We start from the raw sequence: 19,345 nt of genomic DNA, 5'->3' as shown, positions 1-19,345 counted from the left end.
GAAGCCCTATTGGAGATATTTCTTATTGGGCATATCTGCTTTACCACATCCTAAACTGACAGCACTAAAAAAGTACCCACTCCCCTGAAACAACAACAACAAAAAGGTCACCATCGAAAAAAACCAATATTTGATGTTTGAATAAAGTCTGCAGTTTAGTTAATAATATTGTGCCTATTAATTACTTAGTTTTGATCATTTTACTATGATTATCTAAAATGTTAACATTAGGGGAAGCTAGTGAAACATACAAGTATTACTCCTGAAACTCTTCTGTAAACTTAAAATCACTTCAAAATAAAAACAAATTGAAAAATTGGAAAAAAGATAGTGACCGCTCTATCCCTGCCCTTTTTCTCTTTCTATGGATCTAGGGGAAAACAACAAAGAACCCAGCTGAACTCACCGTGACCAGCCTTGTGCTGCAAACAGATAAAGCCCTTCCCCCATCCACCTGCTGGCAACAATGGCAGTGGGAGAGTTCTATACTCAGCGCCAGGCTGTGCAGAGAAATCAAGGCTGTTGCCTTAGGCCCCTGAGAGCCACCAGATTCCAGATATGTTGAGTGACTCTTTCTTATTGTTCATGTTTCTATTCTGGACTTCTAAAATTAAATGCGGATGTCCTCGCACCCAGCACATCTTTCAGGATTGATTTACAATTATAATCCTTTTTACCACTTTCATGAGCAGTGGGGCCCGTGGCAATTCAGGTTGGCTGGAATGAATTTGTTTTCTTTGCACACACAGACAGGAGCTCTCCCAGAATGCTGATGGAAATGGAAATTGGGACAACTAGCTGATAATCAAAAAATGTAACATGTTGTATAGTATCCTTCAACCTGGGAATTTCAATTTCCAGAATTTATACTAAGGAAATTATTGCACAAGTACACAATGGTTTCTCTTTGAGGATATTTGTCACAGCATGATTTTAATAGTAGCCCCTTACACCCCAACAAGAAAGGAAACAACTTCAATAAGCGTTTGGCTATGTGGACTATGGTATAGCTACATAGTGAAATGCTCTGCAGTCATTAAAACTATGTCCCAGAAGGCTATTCAAAGTCCTGGGAAGATGATCAAGACAGTCAAGTGCAAAAAGTAGGTTGAACAGCATGTAGAGTATGATCCCATATTTTTGTAAAACAAAAAATATATCTGTATAAAAATAAAGGACTAAAGAATAACTAAACACTAAAGCAATGGTGATTATCTGAGTGAAAAGGATCATCTCAGAGTGATGAGATAGCTTCAGTTTTCTTTCTCTGCATTTTCTAAGTGTTCTACAGCAAATGTATTATTCTGGCAATGGAACACTTCTCACTTCTGGAAATGTTACTAGTAGGAGAGGTTCACCAGAGGGTTCTTTGTCTTGATTAACAGACTCTCATTAATTGGGTGGTAGGTTCTCTTAACTTTGCAAGATACTCCTGGCATGTTCCATAGCTAATATCACAAGCCTAACAAATAATATCTATTAACATTTAGCCTATATGGAAATGTGCTAGTCGGCAAATTAATTTTGCGATGTTCGCTTTTCATGTCAACTTTCATTTCCAAAGCAGGGGTTGTAACCAGTGAAGAATTGTTCGGGTAGGAGTTAGAGGAAGTGGGAAATTGTAGAAAGTTGCCAATAAAGGCAATGGATAGTAAACAAGACTATAGATGGCAGAAAGGAGCAGAATTATACAAACATGGAGGTAAATTAACATTTGTGCCCAAAGAAGCAACGTCTGTATCCCTAGGGCTCTTTTCTCAGCTCCCAAATAAGAGATCATAGCAAGGTGGAGATTCTTAGGATGCTTGTCCAGATCAGGTGGTCCTACTATAAGCCTTTACTATGCTACGAGTAAAGGCTCGTAGTCAGGAGGGCACGTATTTGGTTTATACAGGGAAGACCAACGTGAAATTGTCTCACCCGAGGAAAAGGCTTCATGCGTATACTCCGCCTCTGCCAGCTGAGGAGCAGAAGTAGGTGGTGGCGGTCACAGTTTGGAGGCCGTGAGATTGAAATAAGTCCCAACACCACTAAAAGCCTTGACACAACCTCGTGGGAAGGGCGGGGACCGGGGGGTGGGGTGGGGTCGGGGGAAGGTTGGTTAGTTGAAGAGGAAAGTCCTCAAGAAGAAGTCCCCATATTACTGACCGGTTCCCACTCTCCTTTCTTTCATTTGTCCCCGGAAGTGGCCTTGCTCTGCTTCTGTGTGTCCCCACAAGCCCCGTAAGCTCCATCAGCCTTTCCTGGCTTCGGCAGCCACCCCACCTAGATACAGTCTAAATAAAACCAGTATGTACGCCCGGGCTAACACGGGTTGGAACAAGTCCCCTAGCCTTCCTTGCCCAATCAGATCGCAGCTCCTAAGCCCCTTCTCCAGAGCAGTTCTGTAACAATTCAGTTGTTAAGAGCAAGCTGGGTGGGAGTGTGCAGAGAAAACACATCTCTGACTGGGGTGCAGTGTGGAGGTGGATGCATCGCTCCCCTCCCCCCCATAACCACCTGTCCACCCGCCCACCCCCGGAAGTTCAGAGAGGTTTCAGGCCCTAATTTCCGCACGCATCCCACTCCACCACCCTGTCGTGAAAACGGACTGGCTAAAATCTTTTTCACGAGATTTTCCCTGAGTCTCCTTCCAGACTGGTCCTGGGTCCTGCTGATCTGAACCAGCTTCCGCACTCTGGACTCCTATTTCATTGGCCCTGAAAATCTGCGCCTGGGCAGGTCACCCTAGATGGAGAAAAGACCCGCCAGCACTTCAGGCCACAAACTACTAAGCAGGCCTCCACCCCAGGTTCCCTTCTCTTCCAGCTGGCCTGGAAATTTGTAAGGACCGGGGATTTGCAGATTTCTTTTCTATTTTAAGTCTGTGAAGCATTTACTCTTGAGTTTGAGGGTAGAGTTAGCTATCTGTTTGCAGAAACAGTTTTATGTCATGGGAATCAGATACCTGAAAGTTTTTAATGCAAATCTTATGCAAAAATTAGGCAAATTCCAACTCTGGGCCAGGGCTTCCTGCATCCCTGCATCATGGCACCTGGGGAGGGAAAGGGTATCTGTGGCTTCAGGTTGATATGTACATTCAACCTTAAGGAAGCCCATCTGTTTTTGCTTAATTGGGGAGTTGCACGGCCATGCAACTGAATTCTGAACATCAGGCATCAGTTCGGAAGTTAACTGTGTCTCGGGATCAGCACAGTTTTCTGTCTTGTGCTTTCCACTTGTAAACCTGTCTGTGTCTCTAGAGATGGGTGTACTTAAATGATTGGCACTAGATTAGCAAAGACTTTCAGCCACTGTAAGTAAATAGGAAGCATGGAAGACTCACAGGGCCTGCAGGGTCAGCCCCTTGCCACCCTCCCTGGCTTCATATCAGGCCCCTCTCCTCTTTGTCCCAGGCCAGCAAACTGGCCTTTCTTCCTTTCTTTAAAATCACTCTTCTCCCTCCCACCCTGGGGGTCTGCAACGCCTGCCCCTCCCCTGCCCCAGGTCTTCAGCTCTCAGCTCAAATGCTGCTTCCTCAAGAAAGTTCTCCCTGACCACCTCCCAAGTCTGGACCTTTTTCTTCCCAATTGTGCTTATGCATCTGTATGACCATTTGATTAGTGTCTGACTCCTCTGCGAGATTAAGCTGCCAGAAGACAGCTTCCCTGCATCTCCCAGATCCAACCGCCTACATAGTAGTTGCTCAGCTAATGGATTTGCTCAACTCCAAATTTATCATTCAACATAAGGTCAACTTGAGGATTTGTCCTTACTGTCATTTGGATACTTAATTATCTTTCTTGCCTATGCTCCATCTCAGGGGAAACCAATAGAGCTTCTTAGAGACAAACCCTGGGAGCTGAGCTTCAGAAACACTGTAAATAAGGGTTTTTTCCACCCAAGTTTCACCCTCCAGAGTCTCCTCTTTCCCTCTTCCCCTCCCAGGATTCTGTGCTTCTCACCCTTGGAACATATTTCCATCTGGGCTTTTCTGCTTGCTAGAGGCTGCTGTGTCCCTCAGAGAAGAATCCTTAATTATCTATTTCTGTTTCTATTATTACAATTCCAGGTCCTTTATGTGCACCTGGTACCCAGAGCCACGGTGGAGGGGGCGGGGCGGGGCTGAGTGGTGGCAATGCTGGAAATTTCCCTTCATCTTAGTAACAGGACAGGTAAGAGTTTCAACTTGCCGTCAACTTTACTAGTCCCAGGAAAATTCTATTTGAAACTCTCCTAGCCATCTCCTTTTCTTTACTTTTCTTCTTTCCCCCTTGATTTTTCAGAAGTGAGGCCTCTGGAGAAACTCTTTTTCTCTCTCACTTTTCCAGGTTAGGCAGGGCTCCGGAAGCTGAAGACCTGGCCTCCCAAATGCTGAAAGGCTTTCCAAGAGACCGTGTCTCCGCCCAGGAAGCACTGGTTCACAATTATTTCAGGGCCCTGCCTACTCAGCTGCACCAACTTCCTGATGGTGAGCAAGGGAGTGTGTGTGTGTGTGTGTGTGGTGTGTAAATGTACACATGTAAGTCTCGGTGTCTAAGTATTTTCTCAGTGCACTGGAGAATGATAGAATTTGCAACCAGAAGTGAGCTTAGAGCTGGGAGAAGCGAGATGGGTTCAAATCTTGCCTGAGGTTTTTTTTTGCGATTTTCTAAAACTCCAAAGTTGAGGGTTGAGGTGACACAGATCTCCTTGTAATGATCCAGACTTTTCCCATGTACTCACTTACTCTTAGAAATTGGATGAGATGAAAGTTGCCCCTGAGTTTGCTTTCACTAGCATCTGCCAGGAGAAGCAAAACCAAAGTTCCTAACAACCCCCTTTTCTCTTTCCGTAGAGTAAGATGATAGGTGACACGGATGTATCAGGAGAGGAGAGCTGGGCCTGTCTTGATTGGGAACCTGATGCTGCCCAAGGAAGTACGGGGTGGGGCCTGGGGAGAGGGCGCGTCCCCCCGGGCTGGACGCTCACGGGAAGCACAAGTTACCCTGAGATCAGCTTTGCTGCCTGGGCCTGAAGTCATCCTCCAAATCTGAAAACTGCTGAGAGATCATGTGGCTGGAGCGCTCCTCATGTTTCTCAGAACGTGGCCAGGAAAGGCTGTGCAGAAGTTGTGGGCAGTGCAGTCATGGCCCCGGCTGTTTGCGGGGGACTATCCTTAGGTGGAGTTTCTTTGAAAACATCCAGCATTCAACTGAAAACAGTTTTTAGAAGTCCTAAGCCAGAGAGAAGAAAGCTAATAAGGAAGGTCTAGGGGCTCAGACTGGGTGGGGGAGGGTCCTGGGCTGGGGAGTGTGATGGGGCGAGGATGGGCATGGGGTGGGGAGCTGCTGTTCAGTAGGCTTAGGCCTGTGGTCTGGCCAAAGTCTCCAGGGTTTGCAGACGCAGCTCCACTGTAACTGGGACATTGTCCTGCAACAGCCCGAAGCTCTTAGTTTAGGATTTTTTGAGGTATTTTATTATTAAAGTGAGTCATTTAGGATCTCCAAAAATAACCATAATCATACAACCGGGGTTAATGTCTTGCTTAACCCTGTAAGAAGAGTCGGTCATCAGTATTTATTAAGTTGCCATCAAGTGTCAAGAACATATTAAGTACTATAAAATTTGAGGAAAAGAAGAGGCTTGTCCTTGACCTCAAGGATCCTATGCAGTGGGAGGAAAAGAGGGTGAGGAAGAGGAAACAGGACACCCTCATACACATATTAGCACAAATCATATCTAAACAGCTAAAGTCTGTGCATAATCAGCTGCAGATGTTCAGAGAATACGTGTGCGCTAAAGGCAATTCTTTGGAGGTACTAGAATAACTCAAGTTAAGATGGATGAGACTGGAGGTGACTCTGGAGTAGAATTTGGAAGGAGGGGAGGGACGTGGCTTGGCATATGGGTGGAATAAAGGACATTCCACCAGACCTACAATTCTTACGCCCTTCCTGGTACCTCACCCCGAGCTTTATCCCCATCCGCTCCCCCGCTCCCATCTCAATCCCCTCTTCCCAGTCTGAACCCCTAGATCCCCCCTTCTTAGCTTTCTCCTCTTGGGCTTGGGGCTTCCAGCTACCACTTCACGCAAGTATACACGCTGGGGGTGTACACACACACACATTCACGTTCCCTCTCTCCATTTAAAGAAACTTCTCCCATGGGCCCTCCTCCAGGATTTATTATTCTGTGTACTGAGAACCACTGGGGATCTTCAAAGTTTTCTGGGCACCAGCTTTTCCTTGATGAAGAGTAATTAGGAGAAAATCACTGTGCAAACTGATGTGTTGTTAGAAACCTGGGTTTTGATTCATCCTGGTCATCTGAAGCAAAGCCACCAACAGAGGGACTCTGTTGTGTGTGTGTGTGTGTGTGTGCATGCGTGTGCGTGCACATGCAGGTGTAGGAGAGGGACCAATCTGTATTCCTTCTCTGTTCACCCAGCCACAGAGCCCAAATCTACTTTGACACTTTTAGAAAAATGAAAAGATGGAATCTTGCAGGAGCCTGCCTGTGCTGTCGGGGAGACAAGGAGTGCTCACAGCAGGAGGGAAGTTGACTTTTCTTTATACATATAGGGGTTTTTCCATGCAGAGTTTAAATTATGCCTGATAAAAGGAGTTTCGTGGATGTTTCAGTTCTTTCAAATTCTCCTGGCTTCCTCCCAATTAAATGAGGTTTGTCAAAGCCACAGGGCTCTGCTGCTGTTGCCTCCGCCGACAAGCACTTCCTGCAGCGACATCTCGAATCCCCGAGGGAGAAGATGAAAGGGCCAGCGCCAACAGACAGGGGAAGGGGGGCAGATCGGGGTGTGTGTGTGGGGGGGGGGTGCAGAAATAGGTTTAGAGACAGATCGACAGATAGGACATGGACAAGAAGACAGGGAAAGCAAAGGTACCAGGAAAATTGGAAAGAAAAATAGAGTAAGACAGAGCAGCCACTGGGGCCAGTTTGTGCACCTTGAGAACAGTGGCCCTCACCAAGGGCACGTCTTCTAAGGGTGCACTCCCTTGGCCGGGCAGTGCCAGCCTGCTTCTTCATTGTCCATGGCAATGAGCCTTTATTAAGAGCCTCCTTTGCAGACGGGAAGAACCGGCCGGTAATCACAGTTCCCAACCCTCAGGGACACACAGTCTCCATGCAAGGGGTGGGCTGCCCCAGGCATAAGAACTGTGCAAAAATAAGACATGCTCTTGCGAGTGGTGTGTAAAGAGAGTTTCCCTTCCATAATTATGCAAGAAATTTTGCTCTCTGGTGGCAGGATGGAATTACTTATGGGGTTATATTTGTATTATTTTATTATTCTGGTTTTATTCCGGTTGCAGGATAACAAAGTTGTCACTTTAAAATATATTCTGTTTCCCCTTTGATCTGGGAGATTCCAGCTCTTATTGTCTGCCCTCTGACGAAGACAATTTAAGCATGAAACCTGAGGCTGGGAACCGTGTGAAGAGTGGAGAGACAGCCTAAATCCCAGCGGAAGCAGGGCACAGAAATTCCCCCACAAAATGCAAGGGTTGCTCTCATCCATCCATGTCTGTTTTCACGAAGCCGAGAGGTCCCAAACAACACTGTCCTTAGTTTGTGGCAGTAAGCTTATGGCCAGAGGAAATCGGGGGGTCACTTGCCACAAAAATCCAGGAGTTCTGGGCTTAGTTCCCTTTCGGAGCACATTCTTAAGTGGAGAAGCATGAATACTAGAATGGCGAGCATGTGGGAATTTCTGCCAAGCGCGGACATTTTCCCTTATTGACTCTTGAACACCTGAAGAAACATTAGTTGAAGGAGAAATAATTGGTCGTCTCTCTCTAAACACACCCAACAGCAAGCTAATTGCTTTTGCAGATGGCCTGGGAGACACGCTACCCACTCAAGTCATCTGCCTACGGCCACACTTGTGGTCCTCACGGCTCAGCCAGCAGTGCAGGACATCAGCTGGGGCAGCTAGGACCTAAAATTAGGCTCTTGGCAACTCTCTAATCTTAGCTGCAGGTTCAGCTTCTTCCTTTAATTCCCTTTGCCCTCAGCGTGAACTTGGGCTCTGGGAAAGGAACGCTGCTTAAAGACTTGAGAGTGAGGGGAGTAGAAGATTATTAAGCTGCCCCTTCTAGAAACTGGCTCCGCTCCTTTCTTGCAAGGAGCCTTCCAAATGTTTCCCTTGGAAAGTTAAGACTGATTTTGGAACCTAGCCATTTTGAATCACAGACACTGATCCACAAAAGTATTTTTTATCTCGGGCAGTAAATGCCACGTGATTTAAGAGTCTGGTCCTTAAGCCATGGTCCTTGATCGTCAGGACATCAAAGGCTGTCTCTCTCTGTGGGTTGGTCCCATTTTGCTTTCTAAATCCCAGACGTGAGTCTCTCCCATGCCTTCCTGGTCTAAATCCCCCTTCTCCTTTAAAACAGGTTTCAGCATCTTAAAACAAAAAACAAAACAAAACAAAAAACCCCTACAACTTAAAAGCTTGCAATTGATTTTGTAATTTTGTAAAAATAATTTACCAGAGTCCTTCCTGTCATCATATACTTTGGTACCTATAGGGATGGAAGAAGGCATGGCACTTAAGTCTACCCTTCATCACATCACCCTAGTATCTATACTCTGCTAGTTCTTCAGCAGGCCTGATTCATATTGCTCCATTAAAATCTGAGTAATTTTTTGTTTTGCTCCAATAAAAGAAGTTCAGGCCTTCTTTCAATAATATCTCTTTAATATATTTGAAGATCCCTTGATATCACTTTCTAAAGCTCACTTCTCTAGTCTGACTTCCTTTGACCTCCACCAAACATACCCAATATATATTGTTTATTTTACCTTTTAACTATTTTGCTTCATTATTCTATTCTGAACCTATTCCAGTTATGTTGCTTATCTCTGAGACTATGGACCCACCCTAGACTCAGGTTTCTAACATACTGGGAGAGTTATTTTCCAGTTCATTCATGGAAGATTTACTGAGGGTCTATTAGATATGAGATTGAGGGATACAAGTATATAAACGGCTGTAGACCAAGTGTGAAGTGCTCTGACAATTCAAAGGAGGTGAGATTAAACTCCAGCTGTAGGGGTCCAGGATGGCTTTGTGAGTGGGTCTTGAAAGATTCTGGGGTCTGGATGGTTGGGGAGGAAGGATATCCAGGGAGAGGAGTGTCATCCTCCTCTGAATGCCGTCTAATATTATCTGAAGGTATCTTCTCTTTAATAGTAGTACAATCCTGACTCATATTCCATCCTAGGTTTTACTCCTCATCATTGTATGCCTTCTTGCAACAATTTAAACCTTCTTTAACATGTACCAGCAAAGCTTAGTTTAGCTCTTTGTGTGCTAATGATTTCAAATCTACTCTGTTTATTGCTTTTATTGTCTAGTCTATTCAAAGTTTAACCAGAATATTTTGTCATTCCACAGGCCAGGTTTCGGAGGTTGGGTTTCGTAGGGAAGAGGGAAGGGAGATTCTGAGCCAGGTCTCTCAATCCTATTCTGCTTCTAGGAGTTTATAACCTAACTCAGACCACTCTGTCTACCTTTTAAATCCTCTATTAATCAGTACTTAAGAAGCAAGTTAGGAAGTGTCCTCCATAACACACTTCTTTACCTTCTATGCTCAGTGTTGTCCTCAACCCACTCTAATACATTAGAATACAAGAGGTTGGGTTGAGACATGGCTTAAGATGTTGCGTAGAGTTAACGTTGGTAGCAAAAGTCTGGGTAAACCAAGTCCCTCAGCTCTACCAACCCCTTAACTTGGTTAAATTTGTTAGCATCATGGACTGAAAGAATCTCCAAATAAAGATAAATACTTCAGGAAAGAGTTAGAGACCCTTTGACAAGAAAAGGACCTTGGGACTCATTATTCCATGTCTTCATTATATAGATGAGTCCCTAATACCCAGAGAAGAATAGTGGCTGCCATTTATTGGGCGTCTATGTGTTTTACATAAATTCTCATTTAATCTAGATACTAACTGTCAAATCTAGAGTTATTATCCTCATATTACATATTAGAAAACTGGGGCTGAGAGAGGCTAATTGCTCAAAGTCATACAGCTAGTAAGTGGGAGAGGCAAAATTTGACTGTTAGTCAGACTCCCAAGCCACTGTCTTCCACTTCTCATCACTGCTTGCTAAAGATCACGAGAAAATTTAGTACTGTAACACAACCAGGATTAGAACCAAGATCTTGACTCCCAGCCCTGTGACCTTTCCACTCTCTCGTCATGCCCTATGTTTATTTTAAAGCCTTCCCAGGAAATATGTCACATGTTCCCAGGTAACATGTTCAATATCTCACAATTAAGAGGGCTCAATTTTATGTTTAATAAAGACTCAAGCCCCTGACCTCTTCCTTAATCCTTAATGTCATCTGGTCTTAGTTTGTTCTTTCTTTTTCTTTTTTTTTTTTTTTTTTTGTTTGTAACACAGTCACCCTTGGGTTTTAAGATTTCTTAATCAGTGCTGGTTATTATTTTTTCCTTACTATTACTTATTCAGTTTTGTAAGAAAAATATCAGGATCCAATGGAAAATTGGGTAAAGGCACAAAATAGCAACTTACACAAAGGAAATGAAAAAAACATACCAACACATGGGATAAATAGGCAGTCTAACTAGTGATTAAATAAATACAAATAACTGTTAAAGTAGTTATTTTTTCCCCTCAACTTAGTGACTCCTAACTCCCAGTGCTGGGAAGATTGTGGTAAAATGATTCTCTGCAGATGGTGGTGTAATTTGGGGCAACCTTTGCAAAGCATTTTGCCATACCTATCAGGAGCCATAAAAATGCTAACAACATTCAACCCTATACTTTGGTTCCTGGAAATTATCCAAAGGAACAATTGAACAGAAAAGAAAAAAAAAAAAAAAAAAAACCAAACCCTAGATGCATTAAAATGTTCATTGTGGTGTTGTCTATAATTTTTTTAAATTCTAAAAGATAAAAGAAACTCTAAATATTCAACACAAGAGAACTGATTGGATAAATATTGTTATATTGACTCAGCATACAGTACTATGTAACCATTTAAAATGATAATTCACAGGAGTGTGGGGTAGTATGGAAATGTTTACCTTATGACACAAGCTAAAAGAAAGGATACAAAATTGCATATTATAATACACCTGTGAAAATGTATTATGCATATCAACAAAACTGGAAAGTAGAGTACAAAAATAAAAATGCTCTTCTAGTTGAGGGGAATTGTGGGTAATTTTTTTCCTTTTTTCAAAGTTTTCTTTCATGTTGATGTTATATTGCCTTTATTGTTTAAAGGAATAAAGTAAGACAAATGGTACAGGGAGTTCAAGCTCTGGATTGAGAGTTAAAAAACTTGAGTTTTCTTCTTTTTTCCCCCAGCATCACATGCATTATTGGCCCTCATAAACCTCAATTTCTCAGTCTGCACAATGGGTTAACACTAGTTTCCTGCACCCCAGATTGACAGAATGTTTATTTTATAAAGCTTTTAACTCACTGATTTCAAGGGTTCACATAAATGCCCTCCTGGGAGAATGAGAGGAGGGAGGGAGAGGAAAAGATAAATAGGCACTAATTAATTTTAAACGGAAAGATCATCTGCTTTAATCGGAAATGCATGTGTGCTGTGCCCCTAGTCAGAGTTTTAAGTGCACTCCATGTTAGTTAGCAACTTCAATTTAAAGTACTGTGTGATCCTTTGGGCTTTGAAGATATGAAGCCTATATACATACACATGAGCTAAAATTACCGCTCAGTCACAGAGGCTGTGTGCACTATGAATAATTAAATGCACTAAGCAACTCCAGCTGATGGATTGATGATGTGCAAGAGTAGCGCGAAAACCACGTGACAAGGAAAATTACAAGACATTTTGAAATGATGGTTTAATTTCCAAGCTTTCTTTTCAACTTGTGCTTTCTCTTTCAGCCATTACAGGCAAGTAGAAGAGATTTGATTGTCTTGTTTCCTGTGAAAGGTTATTTAGCTCCTCAATGCCATTAAGTCACTTTCTGCACTCCAGTGCACTGAGACTTCAGCAGGTTATCAGCCCAGGAAGAGTAAATGGAGACACCAGGATCGGATTTCTAAAGGAAGGAAAGTTAAAGCAAAGTTTGAAAGCGGTGACAGCCAACAGCCAGGAGCTTAGGAACTCAATTAGACTGAAAGACAACTATCTCATTATCTCATTCCGAAATGATCTAAATACATAAGAATCTCAAAGTTTTAAATAAACTTGTCCTACTGACTGTCTAGATGACTGAATTTCCCTTCTCAAAAAGTTTTTAAACACCCACTTTTGTATTTATTTATTCTAAGCGCAAAGCAGCTGCAATAATTATGCTGTCAGATTCAGAAAGCTAATGAGGAGTCAGCAAATGGAGGGTTTTGCATTTGTGAGATTGCTACAGGAGAACCACTTGGCTGCTTTTTTCCTTCTTTCTTTTTTTTTTTTTTCCTCTTGTTTTCTTTTTCTTTCTCTGTGAGTTGGGAAGGAGAGTCAGGCAGTCCATGGCCAAATTGAAATCTCTTTGATTAACTGGTTGCTTTCCCAGCACTGTTCTGCCACATGTTTCTCTCTCTCTCTCTCTCTCTCCCTCTCTCCCTCTCTCTGTCTTTGTCTCTTTCCCTCCCTCTCTCACTCTTTTTTGCTCTCTCCCTCTCCCTCTCCGCCTCCCCGCCCCGCCTCCCTCATTGCTATTGAGGAGCTATTGCTTTTGAGGGACATCTTCATGCCACTGTCCCCAAGGTAAGAGGACACTTCTTCCTGAGAGACGTTCCCAGAATGGTTTGAACTTGAGTCGATTTGAGAGTAATCTGTAAAGTTTAATATGCACTGTTTATTTGAACTGTTTGACTGTTTACACTATGACCCAAGCTAAAAGAAAGTAGACTACAAAATTGCGCGTTATAATGTACCTGAGAAAATACATTATGCATATCAACAAGACTTGAGGTCTCCCCTTTCCAGTCTAGCAAATATGTAACTCCAAACTGAAGGAGTCAGGGCCACAGCTTACCCAAGGTAGCCAAGACAGAGTCAGCATTGCAGGTTTATTTCTTCCCTTTGGGTGTGAATAGCTTCCAGCAAACAATATTATTACGCCATTTTATGCTTTCGGTGCACCAAAGCTGGAGCTTCTCTTTTTTGTGAAACTGTGGTATTTAGAGCAACCCAGTTTGTGCAGCTTGTGAGCTTTGGAAAAGCAGTGCCCAAGTGGAAGGATGTCCTGAGCAGGTTTTGTGGATGTGCTTTGGTGATGATATGGCTGTTGCCCCGGATGTTTTTCTCAGGTGGTATCTGTGCTAATGCTTGTAACAATGGCTACTGGTTATTAAAGATATATGGCGTATCAGAGCAACCCAAGACGTTTGGCACGTATTATCTTCTCTAAGCTGAGAGCAATCTGCCCGCAAGTTTTCTTATCCCCATTTTGCAGATGAGCCCCTTAACATGTTAACTTTTAGAGGACATGGCCCATAAGTTTAGCATAGTAAAGCACCCAGGGACAGCACACATTTAACAAACACGGGCATTTATAAAAATGCAAACTGTCAGCATTCTGAGCTAACCAAATACATGAGTCTGAGGGCATAGGTAATATACATATATTTCAAAAACATTTTCTAATCTACAAAAGTTGCACCTTAGAGTCTATTTAAATGGATTGCCAAATGTATCTAATATAACAGAAATTTGAAACTTTCCAAAACATTATCTAGCCCAGCACCATGCTCACTGCCTGTCATCACTGGGACCCGTGTCCAGACTCCTTGGCTTGATTTTGGCCCTTGTTGTTAGTGTGTGTGTGGCTCCCAGTTCTACTCCTGTTTTGACCACCTTCAGCACCAAGGTGCCTTACCCAAGGTTCATTTGGTAAATATGCATTGAAGTGAATTGAATTGAAGTGAATTGAATAGGAGGCACTTGACAGCTATTCAGTAAAGTGAGTTATCCATGAGTCAGTATAAATTATTGATGTATGAGTCTGGCTCACATTTTGATGTCTCTTCGGGTGACAAATATTACAACAGACATAAAAAATACACCGTGGGGCTTCCCTGGTGGCGCAGTGGTTGAGAGTCCGCCTGCCAATGCAGGGGACATGGGTTCGTGCCCCGGTCCAGGAGGATCCCACATGCCGCGGAGTGGCTGGGCCCGTGAGCCATGACCGCTGAGCCTGCGCGTCCGGAGCCTGTGCTCCACAACGGGAGAGGTCACAACAGTGAGAGGCCTGCGTACCGCAAAAACAAAACAAAACAAAAAAAACACCGTGAAAGATCCCAGGAAATAATATGTTGGTGCTTTTCTCTTTTCTTCCCTACAGTGGAGTCTTTATTTACAGTTTCAGGAGTGAGGCTAAAGCCAGAAATGTGTGACCTTTTGGTCTCCTACCAGAAAGGTCACCACCTAGCCGCGTTTAGCAAATGCTGGTGAAAAGAAAGGTCGAGATCACCAAGATTTTCCAGGTAAGTGGTTCCAACTGTTTGGCTCCTTATGGATGGAATTGAAAATCAACCACTGTCCAGTGAAGACCTGGTTCATGGGTTCAGAGCACCTCTCTCCTGTGCCCGGCTCTTCATTCCCACTCTGGGCACAGAGGCCTAGGCCTCACAGGCTGTGAAAGGAGGATGGCAGTGTGTATCAGCTCCCACTGCCAGGGGACTGACAAGACTCCTGAGACAACCCTTACACGTCCCTGTAAGGCCTTGAGCTGACACATTGGAATATAGGACTCCACTGACATGTTAAATTCCCTTAACTACCTAGTTCTCCCTGTCAGCTGATAGGACAAAATCAGAGGTCAGGGTGACTAACTGTTCCCATTTGCTCGAGACCAAGGGGTGTCCCGAGATGTGGGATGTTCGGTGCCAAAATTAACACAGTCCCGGGTAAACCAGGATGGTTGGTCACCCTAGTGCTGCAAATGACCACCTAGCCTACCCCCAGGTGCCAGTGCAGACCTGGTTCAGTCCAGCCCCACCCAGGAGGTGGTTTCGGAGGCCTATGAGTGTCCAGTCATCGCTGCTACAGGCTTCTTAGGCTGCACCTTTTTGCACCATTGCTTACAGGGAGTCCTCTCCAGGGTGAGCTCTGGGAACCATGAGGACCTGATAGGGAGGGAGGACCCATCCACAAACGTCACAGACTCAGCTGCTCTCAGGAGTCTCCTCCATCAGCCCAGGGCAGCCCAGCCTTCCAAGGTAACCTTGAAGAGGAAGGGGCGCTGTAGAGGATTTCCCCAAAGCTACCATATCCTAAAGAGTTCTGCTGGTAGGCACAGGAAGCCAGGTGGGACAACTCCAAAAGCCACCATAGTATAGACATCCCTAGATCTTACAGGAGCACTCATCCTGGGCCTTCCATGGTGGGTAGAGGGGACAGCAATCTAGATAGAGGAATCAAGGTGAGACCCATGCACACAGCCAGCCAGCCAGCCCTGTAAGTGACCCTGGCTATATCCCAGACCACAGTCATTAACCTATGATTTGGCCATGCATCTGGCAACCACAGCTTGCTGTGCTTCCTAGCAGAACTTTTGGGGCCTAGATGGTAATGACTGGCATACTCCCTGCACCACCCCTGCCCCAACGTCATTCACATGGCAGGATTCAGCTCTTTGCCAGTTTCTCTGTTAAAGGCATATACACATCAAGAACGTCTGCCTTTTGGATCTTCTAAGATCATTGTATTTAGAAATTTGGAAAGATCAGGGAAGTTGAGAATTATAGGTCTTCGTCAGAGCATTTTAGGATGTACTGAAGTTTATATTTTGACGATATAAAATTGGAATTACAATGGGCAATACAATAATAACATGGTATTTCCCAAGTAAAATATTTTCTAGAGCAGAAATTTTACTGTGTAATTATGGCATTTTAAACCCACCAGTTATGAGAATAGGGTATACTTTAGGATTTGCCCTTCATAAAATTATCAGAGACATTGATGGAAATGGTCTCAGATGGTGGTGCCCCATAAGAAATTACAATTATTTCTGTCGTTATTTTGTTTTACTAAAGCCGCCAGAAGGTCGGGAGCTTACCCTGCCTCTCTGAACCACAGTCAGTCTCCGCAAAGAATCATTCATTACCTGTAGAGGTAAATTGGTCACAATAGAAAATCAATTAAAAGCAGCGTGACAAACTTGGCGTCTGTGCCAGCCATTGAGGAAGGGAGGGGCCGGCGGAATGTGCACTGGAGTAATCTCCCGATGTCCCTGGGCCCTTGGTACTAATGTAAGGAGATAAAAGCCACAGGAGATGAACCACAACAGGGAGAAGCTGGAGCAATTAAACTGTTTAATAAACGGCTTGGGATCAGCAAAATCTGGGAGTGCTGGAGTTAGGGACTAAAAGTGGTAATCACATGGACACTTGGGGCCTGTAAATCTTTTCCACTAAATTGAATTTATGTTAAAATATTCACTTTTCAGGAGATTCAAAATGTAAATTGGGATATTAGGACTTATAACTAGCAGCAATGCCTGAAAATTAAGACTCTTAAAAGATCCTCAAAATGTCAGTTTCAGGTGTGGAAAAACTGTATGCTAATGTCTACAGTAGAGAAATGGAACTAAAATTTACTGGGTATATACCAATGTGCCAGGCACTTTATGCATATTATTTCAAAGCTTGGTGTGTTTTGAATCGTTAGGGTGTGGTGAGGTATAACGATACTTTGTATATTTGGAGATAGATTTTGATTACCAGGGGTAAGATGCTGCCTCTGTTAAAATTTATTATCACCTTTTCTATCTATCTATCCATCTATATTTATATATAATTCCATCAATAACTTTGCTATAATATTTAACAGGTTTCCTTACTCAATCTATTATTCATGATTCTGATTTTTTTTATTCTTCATTCACTTCCAGGGCTACTGTATTGCTGTTTCCATTTTAATTTGCTTCTACTTACTAAGAAGCTTCAAATCTAACTCCACATTGGACCAAGGGTTTTTTACACCATCACCTGTGATGTGGAATACTTTAAATATGATGTCCAAGGCAACAGTGCATGATACTTGAGGAAAAAGCAATGAAAGGTTATAGCTGCTGTCATTTGCCTAGAATTTAACAGTGATTGGCTCAAAATTTAGACATAGATTGAAATCATCTGAGAAGAGAACTTCTGAACAATTTCATTCATTTCGTTATTTGATAGAGTGATCCCTGGGCCAGAAGGAGGACAGGACAGACGGGAGACAACAATTGAAAGACTTTGGAGACAGAGGTGGTGCTTGCAGAGGCCTGTCACTCCTGTAGTCACTTACAATTTCCCGCAACAAAAGGACTTCTGTGGCAAGGAGAGGATTAGTCTAAAGTTTAGAAAAGTCTCCAGGGAAGGTGGTTTCTTGGATAAAGTTGTCAACGAAAGGAGTCTTGCTTAAGACTCTTTGTTATGATTTCCTAGGGGGCGCTTCTTCCTTCACTAACTGGATTGTCAAAACACATTACCACCCCATCCCAGCCAGATTTTGGGAGTTTGGATTGAGCTGCTGGTTAGAATTAAATTTCAGGCTGTCTCCTTCTACTGAATCCTAATTGTCTGTGATGACAGCAAAAGTGATGAGTAATCTCAGCTCTGACTTGATGGCAGAGATACTGAATAGATAGATAAGAGCAAAGAGTTCCAAAGTTGTAATTCAAGTCCTGTTGCACCATGAGATACACATGCTTGTGTGCACACACATAAGCCTCAAATAAAATGAGAGATCTGTCTCGGCTAACATGTGTTTCATTTTCTACAATGGGCCCTTCTAAAAGAAGCCGGGGAAACTCAAATTACTTCATCTGGGGATGATCTACTCAGGAAATGTAGTAGCCTAGAAACCAGAGACCGCTATATAGCCTTTAGAAGAACAAGGAGGAACTAATTAAGAGAGAATTTAAAAATAGTACCTATGCACTCAGAGTCTGAGATGGAAGGAGGAAAAATGTACACAGATAGTCCAAAGAAATCTACCTTATGGAGTATTTGATTTTAGTAAGGCATTTGACAAAGCCTGTCCAGATATACCTGAAAGATGAAACTGTGTGGGCTGGATGATGAGGCAGATATATGTGCTCAAAGAACAGTGGCCTTACTGGAGAAAGGCCAGCAGTGGTGTGGTACAAGTTTCAGCCCTAAGTCCTATTCTGGTCAAATGTTTTTATTATTAATCACTTGAATAAAACTAGAGAAGGCACACAATTTATTCATATAACTCATTAAAGTAAGTACTGTTATTACTCATTTATTACTTCCATTTTACAAAAGAGGAAACTGAGGCTCAGAGAAGTTAATTAACTCCTTTGTGGTAGTACAGCAGAGGTAAGGTACACACCTGAGGTCTGGCAGTCTCCAATGTCTATGATCTTTCCAGTAATCACATACCTATCAAATCTGTAGAATACACAACTCTTGAAGAGGCAGCTGATATTTAGCATTGGATCATGATTCAAAAGGCTGAGATCTTGCTAAAAGCTAATGTGTAGCATTACACACCTATTAGAATGATAAATTCCAGAACACTGACAGCACCAAATGCTGCCAGGGATGTGGAGCAACAGGAACTCTCATTGTTGGTGGAAGTGCAAGATGGTACAGCCACTTTAGAAGACCGTGTGGCAGTTTCTTACAAAACTAAGCATACTCTTACCATAGATCCAGCAGTCATGCTCCTTTGTATTTACCCAAAGGAGTTGAAAAGTTATGTCTACACAAAAACCTGCACACAGATGTTAATAGCAGCTTTATTCATAATCGCCAAAACTTTAAAACAACCAAGATGTCCTTCTGTAGATAAGTGGATAAATAGACTGTGGTACATCCAGACAATAGAATATTATTCAACACTAAAAAGAAATGGAGCTATCAAGCCATGAAAAGACGTGGAGGAACCCTAAGTGAATATTACTAAGTGAAAGAAGCCGATCTGAAAGTCACATACTACATCATTACAACTATTTGACATTCTGGAAAAGGCAAAACTATAGAGACAGTAAAAGATCGTGGCCGCTAGGGGAGGGAGGGAATGTTGAATAGATGGTGCACAGAGGATTTTCAGGACAGGGTAACTATGTATGATACTATAATGGTGGATACAGATATACATCATTCATCAAAAATTTGTCCAAACCCATGGAATATACAACACCAAGAATGAATCCTAATGTAAAACGGACTTTGGATGATAATGATGAGTCAGTGTAGGTTCATACGGTGTAACAAACGTAGCACTCTGTGGAGGGCGTTGGTAATGGGGCAGGCTGTGCATGTGAGGGGGAGGGGTGTATGGGAGTTCTCTGTACCTTCTGCTGAATACTGCTGTGAACCTAAAATTGCTCTGAAAAATAAAGTCTATTAAAACCAAACCAAAAGAAAAAAAACCCAGAAGATAAAAAAAGCTGATGA

General features: G+C 43.0%; 1 protein-coding gene across 4 annotated transcripts in view; it reads left to right on the top strand.

The window, feature by feature from the left end:
- Nucleotides 1-14,381, top strand: part of CDK15 (cyclin dependent kinase 15) — a gene marked incomplete at both ends in the record, with an annotated part of 99,362 nt that extends 84,981 nt beyond the window's left edge. For 3 of the 4 annotated variants that reach the window (XM_079709778.1, XM_079709777.1, XM_079709775.1), the window contains 2 exons: nt 4,311-4,450; nt 14,272-14,381. In XM_079709778.1, coding sequence (XP_079565904.1) covers nt 4,311-4,450; nt 14,272-14,381 — 250 coding nt within the window. The remainder of the gene's footprint in view (nt 1-4,310; nt 4,451-14,271) is intronic. The other variant, XM_079709776.1, reaches the window with a different exon arrangement.
- Between the last annotated feature and the right edge of the window lie 4,964 nt (nt 14,382-19,345).

Source organism: Hyperoodon ampullatus (genome assembly GCF_949752795.1).
Source record: "Hyperoodon ampullatus genome assembly, chromosome: 8".
Classification (NCBI taxonomy): domain Eukaryota; kingdom Metazoa; phylum Chordata; class Mammalia; order Artiodactyla; family Ziphiidae; genus Hyperoodon; species Hyperoodon ampullatus.
Note: the sequence above shows the minus strand (reverse complement) of the source record. Positions and strands in the feature narration are given on the sequence as shown.